The following is a 15,831-nucleotide window of genomic DNA, read 5'->3' as shown; positions in this document are numbered from 1 at the left end:
TTTGTTGGTCATTCAAATACTTTCAATCTTCCAAGGAAGTATGCATATTTTCAAACATTTGGCACGAACACTTTAAAAAAGTTTATATTAAAACTTTCTAAGAAGTATGCATATTAGACATGAAGCAGCCTTTACTTATGCAGATTTATAAAAAGGGCAGTGCTTGTAAACATTTAAAAAATATTTGTACAAATTTAATGTTATATAAAAAAAATTACTTTATTAAATTTTTTAAGAAATTAAAAAAAAATTTCGTTTTGACATTTTTCTCAAGAAATTCTAGAAACATTATGATCAATTTTTCTTGTCTCACAGATACATACCATGATGAATAATTAAAAAAAAGCTACTTTAGTTCATAAATATCTTACACATATTTACCCACCAAAATATGTTACTGATTCCCAGACTTTCAGCCTGATGGCTAATATTTACTTGCAAGTATTCAGTGTGTCTAATTTTAAACCCAGTTAGTACATATTTACCCCGTTATAATGCATTAGGCTTATGCCTGTTAGGGGACAACAACTCTGGAATCTTTGTTTATTGCGCTTTTAACGCGTAATATGCCTATCGAAAATCAAAATATGAAAATTTTCAAACTTTCGTCATCTTTGACTCGAATCTGTGATAGAAGTGACGTAGCTAAAAAGACCCTAAAATAAGAGGTCGAAACGTCGGTAAAGTCCTTTTATTTTCAGAGGTTAAGTAGTGTTAAAATACGTTTAATTTAACACTACTACTAATTAGTTAAATTACGTCAAAAACATCAACAATGTACGTATATATGTATACAATTTTGCCGCATTGAGAAAACCTGTCAGTCATGATTTGTAATAAATTAATAAATAAATATTAAAATATTTTAGCTGGTTTTCCTTATTTCCCTAAAAAAGAGCTTCGTGCATTAAGACCTGAATTATAATATATACTTCCTTGTTATATTATACAAATAAATATTATAAGAAAATATTTTTCTATAATTTTTGCGATTTTGTAACGTAGTGTTAATTTAATTCATTGACTCCAAACCTTCCACATAAAAAATTCGAGGTTTTTTTTTATTATACCTATACGACTCTATGGCAAATTTCAACGATTTGATGGCACACCCTGTCTGCTAAGTGGGCAATGCATCACCCGCTCAATTAGCACCATCTGAAAGTTTCACGTGAGCGTCTATTTTCGGCATCATCCTTGCACTTCCCCCAAAATCGCAAAGTAACCGCCTCCTGAACCACCCCCGGCCCCACCAGCTAGGCATGGGTGTTTAAGGCGAGCGCGCTTGCGCCGAAAATCTGCAATGCCGCCATCTTGGAAAAACAACATGGCCGGTCGCATGCGGACACTGTGACAGCTCGGCTATGCGGCCCAACCTCGCGGCCGGCGCGACCTAGTTGCCATGTCGTGCTATCAATCAGGGAAGCTGAGGTTCAAATGTCATCTGTTAACCCGTTCACGTCTCTGAATGCGTCAAACAGATTAAAACTGGACTTGAGATGGTAACAGCCTTAGGACTGTTCGTCGTCGTGTTCTACAATGTCGTATCAGGTTAGCGATTTTATTATATATAAATATATATATACATTAAGGGTGGCTCCGAAGGGTGCGAAATGTGGGGCGACGTCACAAAGAGGATGACGGGCGATGGAAGTTATGTCATTGTTCAAATGGTAAATTTAACCCGTTCGTTTCGATTTGACCTTAATATATGGATTCACCTTATTATAGCCATAATACCATGTTCTATAGTGACATATAATTTAGGTTATATTACCATAGAAAATATATACATGATGATGATGAAATACCTTTTAAACTATACTATTTCCTCAATATTATTAAATATAATGTGCATTTTTTAAAGAAAAATTAAAATAAAATATATAAATTATATAATATTTTATTGGGTAGCATTTATTATCATTTTTTGGTATATGTATTTTTTATTTTTGATCATGTTAAATATTTTTGAACAATTATCAGTAAATGTTATGAGTATGATAAGATTGCTTATTAAATAAATGATAAATCTATATTTAGAATATATAATTGTTGTCTCTAAAAGTATTCTGGAGCTACTTTTATTTGCTCCAATAATTGTTTGATATTATATATTTTTTTTATATTAAATATTGTAACATATGTAATATAAAATATTGTTTTATATTAAATATTTATTTATAAATGAAAATTTACCCAATAGTTTTTTTAAATATAAAACATTACCTAATCATTTGCAAAAAAATCTAAGTTTAAATATAAAAAAAAAAACATTTTTTTATACAATTAAACACAATCGTGTCTGAAGATTTGCCTTTAAATATCTTTTTCACAAGTAGTTTTATATTTTAATTCAGTGACTGAATATGATTAAAATATTTTTACTACTTTTTTTCTTTTAATTTAAAATATAATTTATCGCCAAAATCAAAACTTTTAATTATACCACAAGTCAATTGACAATTAATTTGAGTATCCAAAAATTTAATTTGTAGCACTAAAATAAATTATATGCTTTGAAATTCAATTAAAATATTCTTTGCTAAATTATAAGTAAGTAGCACACATATAATTGCTTAATTACAATCAAATTTTATTCTCAAAAATGTATTTTGTTACCTCAAAAGCTTTTTATTCGATTAAAATATTCTTGGCTCATAATTTTATTTTAATTAAAAATGCAACTATTTTATTTAATTATATTGGGCTACTTATATAGTTAATTGACAATAATTGTAGAGCTTATAAATATTTTTAACCTCAAAATAGGTTTAAACATTTTTTATAAAAATATTCTTTATTCATATTTGTCTTTTAAATAAACTAAAATGTATTCGAGTGCCATTCAGTATTTTGTCCCATTTTCATTTTTTGAGATATAATTTAATGATATTTTTAGATAAAATTGTATACTATTACTACTTTTAAATGCACTAAAGGTTAGTTGACAATGGACTATATGAATAAAATATTTTTCACAAATAGTTTGATATTATATATTATTATTTTAAATAGTTTATTACTTAAATTTACGGCATTTATGTATATTTTTAACTTCAAAGTTTTCATTTGATTGGCGAATTTTTGTTTATTAATTTTATTTTATTTTAAAATTTCATTTTTTCTAAAATTATATAATAACTACTTTGAAATGCACTACAAGTAAGGTAAAAAATAATTTTAGTACCTATAAATATATTTTTAACTTTAAAATAAGTTTAAACATACTTTTATCTACAATAATTAAATTCGCTTATATTATTCTCTAATTATACCATAAATTATATTAAGCTACTTTTATATTTACTACAAATGCATCCTTTTTTTAAAAATTATCTATATACTATTTTTTTTACATATAAATATAAAAAAAAACATTTATTTTATTAAATCAAAATAATTTAAATTTATTTTCTTACTATGTATAGAAATAATATTACTCTCTTAACTTTTGTAGGACTACTATTAAATGCATCAAATGTCAAGTGATAAATTATGTATGCACCCATAATTATGTTTTTTAACCTATTTTTATTTTTTCTTAAATGTAAAATTAAGTATATTACTAACCTATACCTATATACATTTTTTTATTATGGCTAAATGATTTTTAATATTATTATTTAAATGTAAAATAATATTTTTCAATTGCACCACATAAATAATATTTTTTTTATAGATTTAAAAATAAATTAGCAGTTTTTTTTATTTAAACATTAGTCGTAAATTAGGTAATTATTTTAGTGTCCATACTTTTATTTTCAACTACAAAATCCTTTTTTATTTTAGCAAAACCTTAATTAACAAAATTAAACAAAAATTATTATTTTATATTTAATACAAAATACCATTTTTGTCAAATTTTTAGGCTATATTTAAATAGACTAATAGTTGATTGATAAATAATTTCAGTGCTCATAAATATTATATATTATTACATTTTTTACTCCACTAAAACATGTTTCATTTTTATTCATATTTTTAATAAACAATAATAGTGTGCATTGTAATTATATATGACGACTTACTTTGGTAACCATAATAATTTAAATAAAAAAAAATTATTAATAAAATATTTCTTACTATTTTTTTCTTCAATGGAAATTAATTATTAGATTTTTTATTTGATTCAAATAATATTTTATAATATTTTTCTCTATATATTATATATTCATATTTTCCTTTATTAATAATATAGAGCTATTTCAATAAGTACCACAATTAGATTTATAATTGATTTCATTGCATAATAATACATTTTTTAACCTTGAAACTAATAAACAATTTTTTCCCTAATTAAAATATAATTTGTTAACACTTTACCAACCGCTACATTTAATTAGAAAGACTACACGAACTACCGGCATTTTTTTGAAAATATACAAACATTTTAATTGTTTGGATTAAATTTATATATTTTTTGCTCCAGTGCACATAAAATTATAAGATTTTAGGATATTGTTTAAAATATATCATGGTATCGAGTTCCGCTTTTATACAACGGTTTCTCAACACTAGGTCCGCGGAAAATTTAAATTAATCATAAAATATTATAATTCGAAATTGTATTTACCAACGAATTATTGGAAACACATTAGATTAGAAAATTTTTTGATATTATCCAATTTCGGTGAAATTAAACTATACTTTTTTGGAAAATATGATAAAATTTATCAGTGGCTCTCAACCTTAAATAATTTTATTAAAAACTGTGTCACCTTAATTATAAACGAATTTATTATTTTATTTTAAATTGTTAAATATAGACATTTTTTAAGGTAAACATGTATCCTAAAAATGTTGTCCAAATTCATCAGTGGTTCTCAAACTTTTTTATATAATTTAATTCTAAAACCAATTTAAAAAGCAAATCATTTTAATATTTAACTTTAATTAGATTTATACTATTATAATTCAATGCTTACGATTATTGAAAAAAATGACAAAAATTCAACGGCGATTCTCAAACTTTTTATAAAATTTTCAATCGGCTGATTAGCAATTAATTTTATTATTTGACTAAAACTTGTGTTTATGCTTATATATTTAATATTTAAGATTATTTTAAAAATGTCATTCACCAGAAAAAAGCGCCTCATATTTTTGAACATGGTAGACAAATAACAAATTGTTCACTTTTTATATCTAAATATAGTAGCTCATTACGATATATATATACTGTGTGTATAAACACAAAGTTTAGCTATAAACACTATTATTATATAAACACAACACTAATTTTAATCATACACTGCTTAACCAGTACATTGCCGCGGACCACTATAGTGGTTTTAGCCAAACAAACTTAGTTACATTAATAAATAATATAATTTTTTTTTTTGGTAAATAGTGCCATATCTGAAGAAATATTTAAAATTATAACTACATGAATAAATATTTTAAGATCGGCTAAAATAATTTTTTTATTTTTCAACGTCGCCAGGGCTGACAATAGTGACTTGCGCCTTTGTATAAAACGTATAAATCGCAATTGATAATTAATGTGGAATTTGACTAATATGATTTGTGTTAGTATTTAACGAATAAAAAATTTAAACGTAGGGATGCCTCTCGGTTTTTAAGTTTGTAATATGAAATTGATCGACCCTGCCCTATTAAACTGGAATAAATATGATTATTATTATTATCAACGATATTTTTATCATTGATATATTAAAAGTTCATACTTTATAACAAAATTAATGTATTATTTTTTATTTTGCTAATAAAGCAAAAAAATAATTCATAATTGTTTCGTTGTGAGAACCCTAGCACTTCGATTTTTAACTGCCAAGAATGGACATCAAATGCACCGGGAACGACGCCCAGAGCCCTTATGGGGCATAAAGGTCATTGATCTGTACCTTGACACTTGACATATATTTTATTTTTAAATCTAAAGATACGCGACATGGGACGATACATTAGTTCCAAATGGCGCGGCCAGCAAACGGTTAATTCTAACACATATACTAAATTATATATACTAAAATTTATTATAAACACTAATTTTAATTAACTATAACACATTCCTCTGCAATTGTGTGAAATAAATCGTCTCCAATAATTTTTTTTGCAAATCCTTCCGATCCCATATTATAATATATTCCCGATAATCCTTCAAACGGTTAGTTTTGTCTGGGTGGATCATTGTCATTCCAATCAAGGGTAATATCCTCGCTTTCTTCTGAATCCTCAGAATCACTCTCGAGTGTCATGACACGTGCACGATCCCTCAATTGAACAAAAGGGTCATGGTCACTATCACTTGAATTTCCAGTAGGAATATCTGACATAGAATTCGCATACCCTTCCTCCAAAAACAAGTTATCTCTAAGATCTAGTTCATATACAAACTTGTTTTAGAAACAATATTTTTATTAGCTTATAAATAATAATAATAAGCTATTATGCTAATCACTCTTAGTAATAGGTATCTGGATAGTAAATGGGTCTCTTGGTGCAGAGGTATTATATTAGGTTAACAATATTTACTTGGCGCACCATATCAATTGTCATATTATTTAAGATTATTTGCATCAAATATTGCCATAATCCATCTTCTTTTAAGTGCTCAGACATCATTCCTACTACTATTACTGTCACAGTAATAATATCACGGTTAATATCAAATTCATCGTCACTTGCAAAAACATCCATTATTATATCGTCAATGGATAATTTGTAAAAATAAATCAATATATGTATTTATAAATAATTAAAACACAGATTACTAATTCTGTTTTACATAACTTAGTAATTATTATTTGAGTTTCCGCTAAAAATGTCGATAGTTGTCAATCGCTGCTTGCATCTCGCTCTTTTTTTCCGTCTTACTAAATTTTATAATCTATTTATTTGATAATATTAAGTAAGAATTATGCACAATTAGAGCATATAATCCCGTTTCATCCCATATCATAAAAATATAGATACCCTTTGAAGGAAAACATCAGTTTAACACCGTACAACTGTCAAGTATCGGTCTTAACAGCACAAGTGTACGACCATGTCCGATGAAAAATTTTACAATAAACTTACACTCGTAAATTTAAGATTATTGACTTATTTGCATACGTTTAGAATTCAATATTACTAAACTGTGTTTACCACAAGTTTTTTACCATTAATAAATTGAAATTGGCAAAATTAGCTCCAACACAGTTAGCCAATAAATGCATTGTAAGTTTTGTCGCCGTAAGAGTGCAACGCTCGTAATACACTCAGATGTCGACTTACGAGCACAAAGGGTTAACTATATTCGAAAGACACACAAAATTAATAAAAAGACATTACCTTGACGCGACGGGTAGTGGGGGTAGTGGGGGTAGTGGGGGCGCATCGGCGCGGCGCGGCCGGCGTCGGTAAGGACGCCAGCGCCAAGCCGTGCACGCGGTGCAACTAAACACCATTATACACACTACACTAATTTCAATTATACACTGCTTAATTCTAACACATACACTTAATTACACTATCACTTTATAATTAAAAACATCGAAAGGGATATTATTATAAAAAATATAAACGAAAACACTTATTCGACAAAAATGTTACGGAACAGCTTACGCGACTGTTGACACATAGCTACTGATTTTTTTTTTAATATTTTGAGATGCACAAACAAGTTCTAACTAGGTCAAGGCTATGAACCATAAGGATTAAAATGTCGTGCATCTCAGATTACAAAAAAAATATTATTTATTAAAGGTTGACAATTTGTCTATTTTTAAAATATCTATCTCTGATTTGAATTATTTTAATGCGAGGTCGTTTGTTTATTTTTACAATATTTATCTCTAATTCGATTTATTTTAATGAGAGGTCAATCGAGTTCATAATACCCGAAGGTCACCTTTGTAATAATGTTGATCTTCTAAAAGTATAATGTCGATGATTTCAAGTTTATTTATATGAAAAATATTATTTAAATCTAATTTACATGTGCCAAATTTACAAAATTTTCAAATGACGTTCTTTCGTCGAAAATAGTTTAATTATATATATTTTATTATCACATATCGATAATATGTGAATGTATATTGAGGAAACCTAACCTAATACATATGTACATATTTTTGATAATGAAATAATATACGTCAGAGGACGCCACCTTGGAGTATGCGATGGTAACGTGTTGATATAGAATAAAATTATATAAAGCTACTTTTAAAGGCACCACAAATAGACTTTCACTGCTTATAAATATATTTTTTTCATAAAATATATTTTTTTATTTTAGTAAAACATTTTTCATAAATATTTTTCTTGAAATATTTATTAATATTACCTTCTAATATAATACATATTAAGTTTAAGGCGCATTTATATTTATAGATAAATAATAACGGTCGTTAAGCAACTATCTGAAATTATTTTTATAAAATATTCATTAAAACTACATTTTAGTTTATTTATAACATATTATACTCAATAAACCTAATTGAGATAAAATAACCAACAACTTTTCAAACATATTAATAACCCTTTGCGCTCGTAAGTCGACTATGTGTCGACATCGTATTTCAAGCGTTGCACTCGAACGTCGACAATATGTCGACAAAACTTTGAATGCATTTATTGGCTTTGTGTTCAAGCAAATTTTGAATATTTAAATTTATTAATATTAAAAAGACTTCTGTTAAACACATTTCAGTAATATTGAATTTTTAACTTATGCAAATAACTCAATAATTTTAAATTTACAAGTGTAAGTTTATTGTAAAATTTTTCATCGGAACATGGTCAAAGCGCGCGGTGTTAGGACGGCATCGCGCTAGACTGACAGATTTAGGTTGTCAATTATTGCCCAAAAACTGATTTTTTCCTTCAAAGGGCATCTATATTTTTATGATATGGGATGAAACGGGATCATATGCTCTAATTGTGCATAATTATTACTTTATATTGTGTGTCTGCTATGAAATAAAAATAAAATTTTTAAGACGGAAAAAAGAGCGAGATGCCGTTATGCAAGCAGAGCTCGCTTACTCGCTCGCACTAATAAAATGAGCGATTGACAACTATCGACCTGGGTATTCAACTCAAATGATAATATTGGTCTCGACACATTTAATTTATTTTCGAGCTAGTAAATTACTAAATTATGTAAAACAGAATTAGTAATCTGTGTTTTAATTATTTATAAATACATATATTGATTTTATTATAAAAATTATCCATATAATTACGAATGACGATATAATAATGGAATTTTAAGGACGTGACGATGAATTTGATATTAGCCGTGATATTATTACTGTGACAGTAATAGTATGCGTTTATGCTAAGACTATTTCTACCAATTTTAAATCTTGTCCAAGTATTTAAAGTTTCAAGTTTTAGGATAATCTTTTAATGTAATATTTTTTTATGATCAATTTATTTATACTATTAAAAACTGTTTTAATAAATTCAAAACTTAAAAATTCAAAAATAAATCCACGAGGCCAAACTACGCTGATTCGCTCTAAGTGTAAGAACGCCTGCCAATCCAAAACAGATCCCAAAAAAAAAAACAATGTAATATTTATCATTTCTGCCTCAAATGGGCAAATACATACAAAAAACTTGTAGAATATTTGTCTAAATAGAAAATTTGATCATTTTCACGAAATATAATAAAACTTTACCGGCCCCACCTAATATTTTTTATGTACAAAAAAATTGGGTGGGGCCTGGCTCCGATTGCATTTAGATTATCACCACAGCTGATATTTTTGAGCGCCATTTCGAAATTTGTTAATATGTGGGGGCACCTATTCATGCCATAGTTTTTAAAATATTATGGTTCAAATAATTCTAGTGATTTACAGCCTTAAATTATACTAAAAAGCCATTTTATTAGGCTCAAATGTTTACGGCACATTTAAATGTCTAATGAGTACTGGCGATTTTCTTGATGACACCCATAGAAGTCATTCGCGGTGAAAGGGTTAAAAGTCTTGTAAGACATATTTTTTCAGTGAGTTTTAGGATTGTATTGTACTTATATAAATTTATCCATATTTAACACTCTACTGGTGGATGACTCAAATATGCGTCATTGAAAAACTATTGTTAAAAGCCGTTTATGCACAACATAATCAACACTTACACATTTAATTGGATAAGATTTAAAACACAGTTTGTAAATTAGTGATATCTATTATATATTGGTAACTATAATTACAGCTTACAATCAACAGATGTCGCTTAGCAGCTAGGGCCTAATTTTAATAATAGCGCATTCCTATTATTAAAATGTTTAGTTTGCTGCGGGGACCTGAACCGATAGCCTCTTGAATATCAGTTCAACGCCTTAAGGACTGCGACATTCCGGTTATACAAGACAATCTAAATATAAAGTTGTAAAATCGCCATGACACACTTTGAAAGTCTCTCTGTAAAACATATGACTGAAGAATATAGACAAGGTTATTTTACTCGTCTAATACCATAGACCAGGGGTCGGCAAACCTTTTTTGTGAAGGACCAGATTGTAAATATTTTAAGCTCAGCGGGCCAGGAAGCAAAATTAAAATGAGCTTTATCATTTCTCTCAAAAATTCAAATGTGGTGTAAATTTTCAATATAAGCACTGTTTTTCTTTTTAGCTCAAAGTTCAATCTGTTAAGAAATCTCATGATATCTTCAGAAAAGGTTAATTCTCAAATCTATTTAATATCAGATGTTACACATTTCATTCGAAATTCACTTTAAAATGTACTTTGTTAACGTTTTTCAACTTTATTAATAATATTTTCATTTGTAGTTGTTCCATGCAAACAATTCATCAAAACTAATTTTACAGTCACTTAAACATAGCATTGACTGCTTGAATAAATAATTTAGTGCAAACCAGTAACTTACTTAGTAACTTACTGTTTGCAGAAGCCTTTATAAATGGATAAATACTGCTACTATTTATACATAACCCTTTACTTATACAAAATATTAACTATTTGGCAAAGGCTACATGTAATATTTTGACTTAAAGAGCCATGCGAAAGCCTGAATTTAGCAATGGTGTTAAGAGTCGAAAATAATTTAAATTCACCGAATTGAGTTAAAAAATCTGCTATTTAGTTGTCTATTGATGTTACACACAATGTGCTATTTTAACAACTGTTCTCGCCGAAAAACTGGTAGACAAACAAATCTATTGCAAAAGGCGTTACGTGGGCACTGAATATGCTGTCAAATTTAAACTGCATAACGTCACGGTGAAATCCAAAGCAATAGGAGCACCTTATAAGGTGATACCTAGCTAGCTCCTTAACTCGACGGTTGGCCGCTCTATTATAGCACATACTTTGATTTTTTTAAATGTCAAATCTAACAATTACTTGCAGGCCGGATTAAAATAAGCAGAGGGCTGGATTTGGCCGTAATCTGACCTCTGCCATAGACAGTGAATATATTAAAAAAATATCTAATTTAATTTGTCCTTCTTTTTCGTAATTTAAATATTCCTATCCTAAGTGCACGTACACGCAGGACAAATACCCCCTGGACATATATCCCCCATCAAAACTCCCCTGGACATTAACCCCCCCGTACAAATAATTCCCTGTGCAAATAATTAGTATTGATAATGATTATTCGTATTAAACATTATATTAAAAATAATGACCATTTATTATAAATACTAACAACTTATATAAAATACTTATCTTTATACGTAGCGGAGGTTAATTGTCAGGGGGGTTATTTGCATGGTGGGTTAATTGTAAGGGGGTTATTTGAACGAGGGGTCAATGTCCAGGGGGGTTTTGACGGGGGGTTATTGTCCAAGAAATATATTTCTAGGCGGTTAGTGTCCTAGAACCATATTTACTAATCTACATTCTCCTTTATATATGGACCTTCGCTTTACTTTATTCGGAATCTCATTATCGGCAACTTAGCGTCAAAAGTGTTAAATTTTCTTTTAAAAATCATTGGTTAAATCGTCAAAATGTATCCTTTTGCTTAAAACATATGTACTGATGTGCATATTGTTTGTGTTTTATTTATTGTAAGGTGCATAACAATTTTTCGTATTATCTATGTTTTAAAAAATGTATTATATGTTATTATATGTTTTATTTAACTCACAGTATATTTTTATATTTTTTATAAAACGTTTATTGTAATCTGATTTTCTATAAAGTCTAAAACATGTTAATGGGAATATATTAACTATTTACCAAGAAAAAACAACAATTAAAAAAAAAGGTTTTACTAAGAAAAAAAACAACAAGTAAAAAACTTGTGCTCTTTGTAATTTTAATCTTGATTAAATTATATTGTAATCATTATTTTTTTGTATGAACGCAAATTGTTGATCGATTTTATGAGCGCTAAACGCTATAGAACGAGCACGATGCGCAAGATAATAAGCGCATTGCGCAAGATAATAAACGATAGGTGCAAAAAATACAAGCAGTCCAATATTTTAAATATTCAGAATTCATATGACATCTAGCTATTTACAAATTTCTTAATGGTTATAAACCCCTGCCGCTACATCACTCAGCTGTTTTTTTAAATAATTCATTTATTTGTGCACCGCGCATTTGATTGCGATGGACGAAAAATCATCTAAAAACATCATTACATTTACCTTCCTATACTATGTATACCTAATACTATGTCATTTATTTTTTGTAAATAGTAAGTACAATTCTTCGTGAACACATTTCAATAAATTATTCTTTTCTAAGTTTCATGGTTAACGTTTTACAAATTATTTAAAAAAGTACAATAAAAAAAGTTATTTTCCGATTAAAGTATTTAAATTATAATATATTTTTAATATTTAATTTAATGTTTTTTAACTAAAATACTGACAAACTATCAATCTTTCGCTGTGTTAATTTTAATTTGTAAAAAGATTAATCAAAACATGTTTTATTTCATTTTTACTTCCAAAAATTGAACTTAAAAAAAATCTTGAAATTAAATACGAGCTGGCACTACCCCAACCAAAAAAAAAATACGAGTGCAAAGGGTTAAAGCAACCATACAATTAGTGAATGGTTTAATTTGATTAAATTTGTATACTCATTCTTAATGTTATTTGTATGAATGGGTAGTTGTGGGTATTTCTTAATTAAATCAAATTTATAAAGGTTAACCAAATCTCAGCAGTCATACATAACAAATTTTACTATCGTGTTTTAAGTATTAACTAATACTTCATTTTATTGGTAATTATTTGTCACTGTATAATAAAAAGTATAATAAATAAAGATAAAGATTACTATCCCTCCCAAACTCGTCTTCTTCAGAGCAAAATTCTCGCTTTGAGTTTTCTAATTAAAATACGGGCACAGAGAAACGAAATTAGTCTACGAATTATTTTTTTCCGATTTGCCGAGAATAAGAAAGCATAAATGTAGGATTTGCGGCTCATTTGCAACAGAGAAAACAAATTTATCATCTCGGTGGATTGAGATCTGAGAAAATATGAAATCTAGGTCATGCCGGTTAGCCGCCTTCGAGCTAAGGCCTAATCTTAAATTATGAATAAAAATGCGGTTTGTTGTACTTCAAAGATAGCCATAAAATATTTTCGGGTGCTTAAATAATTTATGAAAAATGTAATTTATTTATGAGAAGCATTTGTGGGGATCACATTGCAAATTCTTAATTATATTCGGGGTCACCACTGTGAGGTTCGCGTGGTGGTGGGTACATCTAAGACTCCTTTGAGAAATGGTTTCGAGATGTATTAAATATTTATTAAAATTAAAAAATGATCATATTTAATATATAGTGAATTTTCTGCACAATCTTTGAAATAAATTTGTGACACAGTTTTCTGCATTATTTTTGCAATTCCGTAAATAAGTCATCACACAATATTCATATAAAAATGATGATAATATATTTTTCCATAATATATAGATAATATTTCCCATTTATTTTTTTATATACTTGTGTCTATAAGCTTGTATAATGATATCAATATATGTTTTGACGACAACGATCATCAATTAGATCTGTTAAGACGCAAGTCCTGCGTTTTTGCATACCGTTTATCGTTGTCGTCCACCGTTAAATAATATACAATCATAATTATGTAAAACAAAAATAAAAATAGCATTAATTTAATGCCATACATCAGATTTTTCTAGTTTTTTTTTGTTTTAAGAAACTTTTTTCTTTTAAATTCGATTACTAAACTCGTCAAACTTTGCAGCGCACGGCCAGCTGTTGCAGTCGAACAGCGTGCATCGCACGCCGGCTGCAGAACGACCCGTCAACGACCTGTGGTGCTACAGATGCCAGACCATGGACCCCTTGGATCGTTGTGCCGATCTCAAGGCCAACTACACGGTGTTCTCGAGCAAGTGCAAGGACGACAAGCGAGTGTGTATGGTGGGTGACAATTTTCCAGCCATAAATAAATTAAACAAGTAATTTATCAAATTGGTGATCTTTGATGAATGACTCGACAAATTATGCTAATTTTTGTAACGTGGTTTTCATTATACGGTTAATGGTACATGCGGATCAATGCAAAGGGATGACTCGCAAAAACTATTGTGGAAGCTGTGAGCGAGGGAGTAATTTATAACAATTTTCCACGTCGTCTAATGAATGGCAATTAGCTGTCGTATGATTTCTTGATAATATATTTATAGTCTTCGAATCTTTTGTCACGGACTTATCTGTCCTCTCTTATATTTATATAGTAATCTGACGAGGCCATTGTTAGAGCATTTAATAGCATACAAGGCGAGCTAATCACTTCGATAATTATTTATAATGAACTAAGGTATGACTTATACTTATAATACTATGTGGGTTTACGTGTCATTTGTCACAATACAGAGGTCACTATGATGACCACTTGAACAACGAAAGAAAAAACGGTGATATAATAAATAACTTCGGAAATTTAATACAATAATTAAACTATGTCACTCACCATGCAACTTTTTCAGGTCAAGAAATTCTCGTACACCATGTCCAACGAGAACTCGACGTCAGAGCAGAAGATGTGGTCATTGGAGAGGAACTGCACGAAGCACTGCGAACCTGGTTGTATCGTCATCGGCGAGAGGACCAAGCTTTACGCTTGTACCTCTTGCTGCGATACAGCTCTGTGCAACAACGGAAACGGAAGGGGGGCAACCCTGTTCCGGAACTCCAATATGGCTTCTTCGTTCATGGCGGCGATCTTGATCGCCATCACCAACAACAAAATCCACAACGGTGTGGAGACGGTCTTCCGGCTGTTCTCGTGCTTCGCCATTTCGATAGTGCTAATCGAAAATACCTACTGGATATTGAATAGTTTATGATATATAGAGGCGTAGTGATGGATTATGATGATGTAATTATTACTATAATTCATGATATAATAAAAATGTGAATTTATATAAATTAAAATGAGAAAATGAAAGTGTACATTCCAAACTTATGATGAAACGTTTAAAGACTATCGAAAACATTATGATTGATTTTTTAAATTATTTAAAACAAATTACCAGTGGAATTTTAATTATTTTTGAAATTTTTTATTGCTTGTAAATTTTAATTTATGTTATAAAAAAGGCGGTCTGGTGGTAATTGAAAATGTGTAGCTGCAACCAAATATATTTTTTTGTGTAGACTGAAAAAAAAATTGTATAGTTCTGCGCGTGTTCTTCGGATATGCAGTAGCTCCTAACACATTTTTGACCATTACCGCGTTACTGCGTAAATTTTCGCATTACATAAGCAATGTTCTATTCATAATAATAATTATAAAAGCATAATTATATTATTTGTGGGAGGTTTTATATAAGTCATTTGAACAAAAGCAAATTTTTATTACCTTGTAGATACTTGTGTTTGATAAATGTTAGTTATCAT

The 15,831-nt window shown here is 28.7% G+C and overlaps 1 protein-coding gene across 1 annotated transcript; it reads left to right on the top strand.

Annotated features, from left to right (window-relative positions):
- Positions 1-1,302: 1,302 nt before the first annotated feature.
- Positions 1,303-15,458, top strand: LOC148237359 (uncharacterized). Its single transcript, XM_088205888.1, has 3 exons — positions 1,303-1,551; positions 14,171-14,349; positions 14,919-15,458. Exons 1-3 carry the CDS (start codon positions 1,500-1,502, stop codon positions 15,276-15,278), a joined length of 591 nt encoding a protein of 196 aa, XP_088062014.1. The 5' UTR covers positions 1,303-1,499; the 3' UTR covers positions 15,279-15,458.
- The last annotated feature ends 373 nt before the right edge of the window (positions 15,459-15,831 follow it).

This window comes from Plectrocnemia conspersa, unplaced genomic scaffold (assembly GCF_051122295.1).
Source record: "Plectrocnemia conspersa isolate PC_06_02 unplaced genomic scaffold, ASM5112229v1 ptg000002l, whole genome shotgun sequence".
NCBI classification, from domain to species: Eukaryota; Metazoa; Arthropoda; class Insecta; order Trichoptera; family Polycentropodidae; genus Plectrocnemia; species Plectrocnemia conspersa.
The sequence above is the reverse complement of the archived record's forward strand: the minus strand, read 5'-3'. Positions and strand labels throughout refer to the sequence as shown.

Bases quoted from the DNA above. Each gene is read 5' to 3' on its own strand.
- LOC148237359 (XM_088205888.1), top strand. From the start codon at position 1,500: ATGGTAACAGCCTTAGGACTGTTCGTCGTCGTGTTCTACAATGTCGTA. The intron at 1,552-14,170 runs GTTAGCGATTTT...CAAACTTTGCAG, and splicing joins GTTCTACAATGTCGTATCAG to CGCACGGCCAGCTGTTGCAG. The intron at 14,350-14,918 runs GTGGGTGACAAT...CAACTTTTTCAG, and splicing joins ACGACAAGCGAGTGTGTATG to GTCAAGAAATTCTCGTACAC.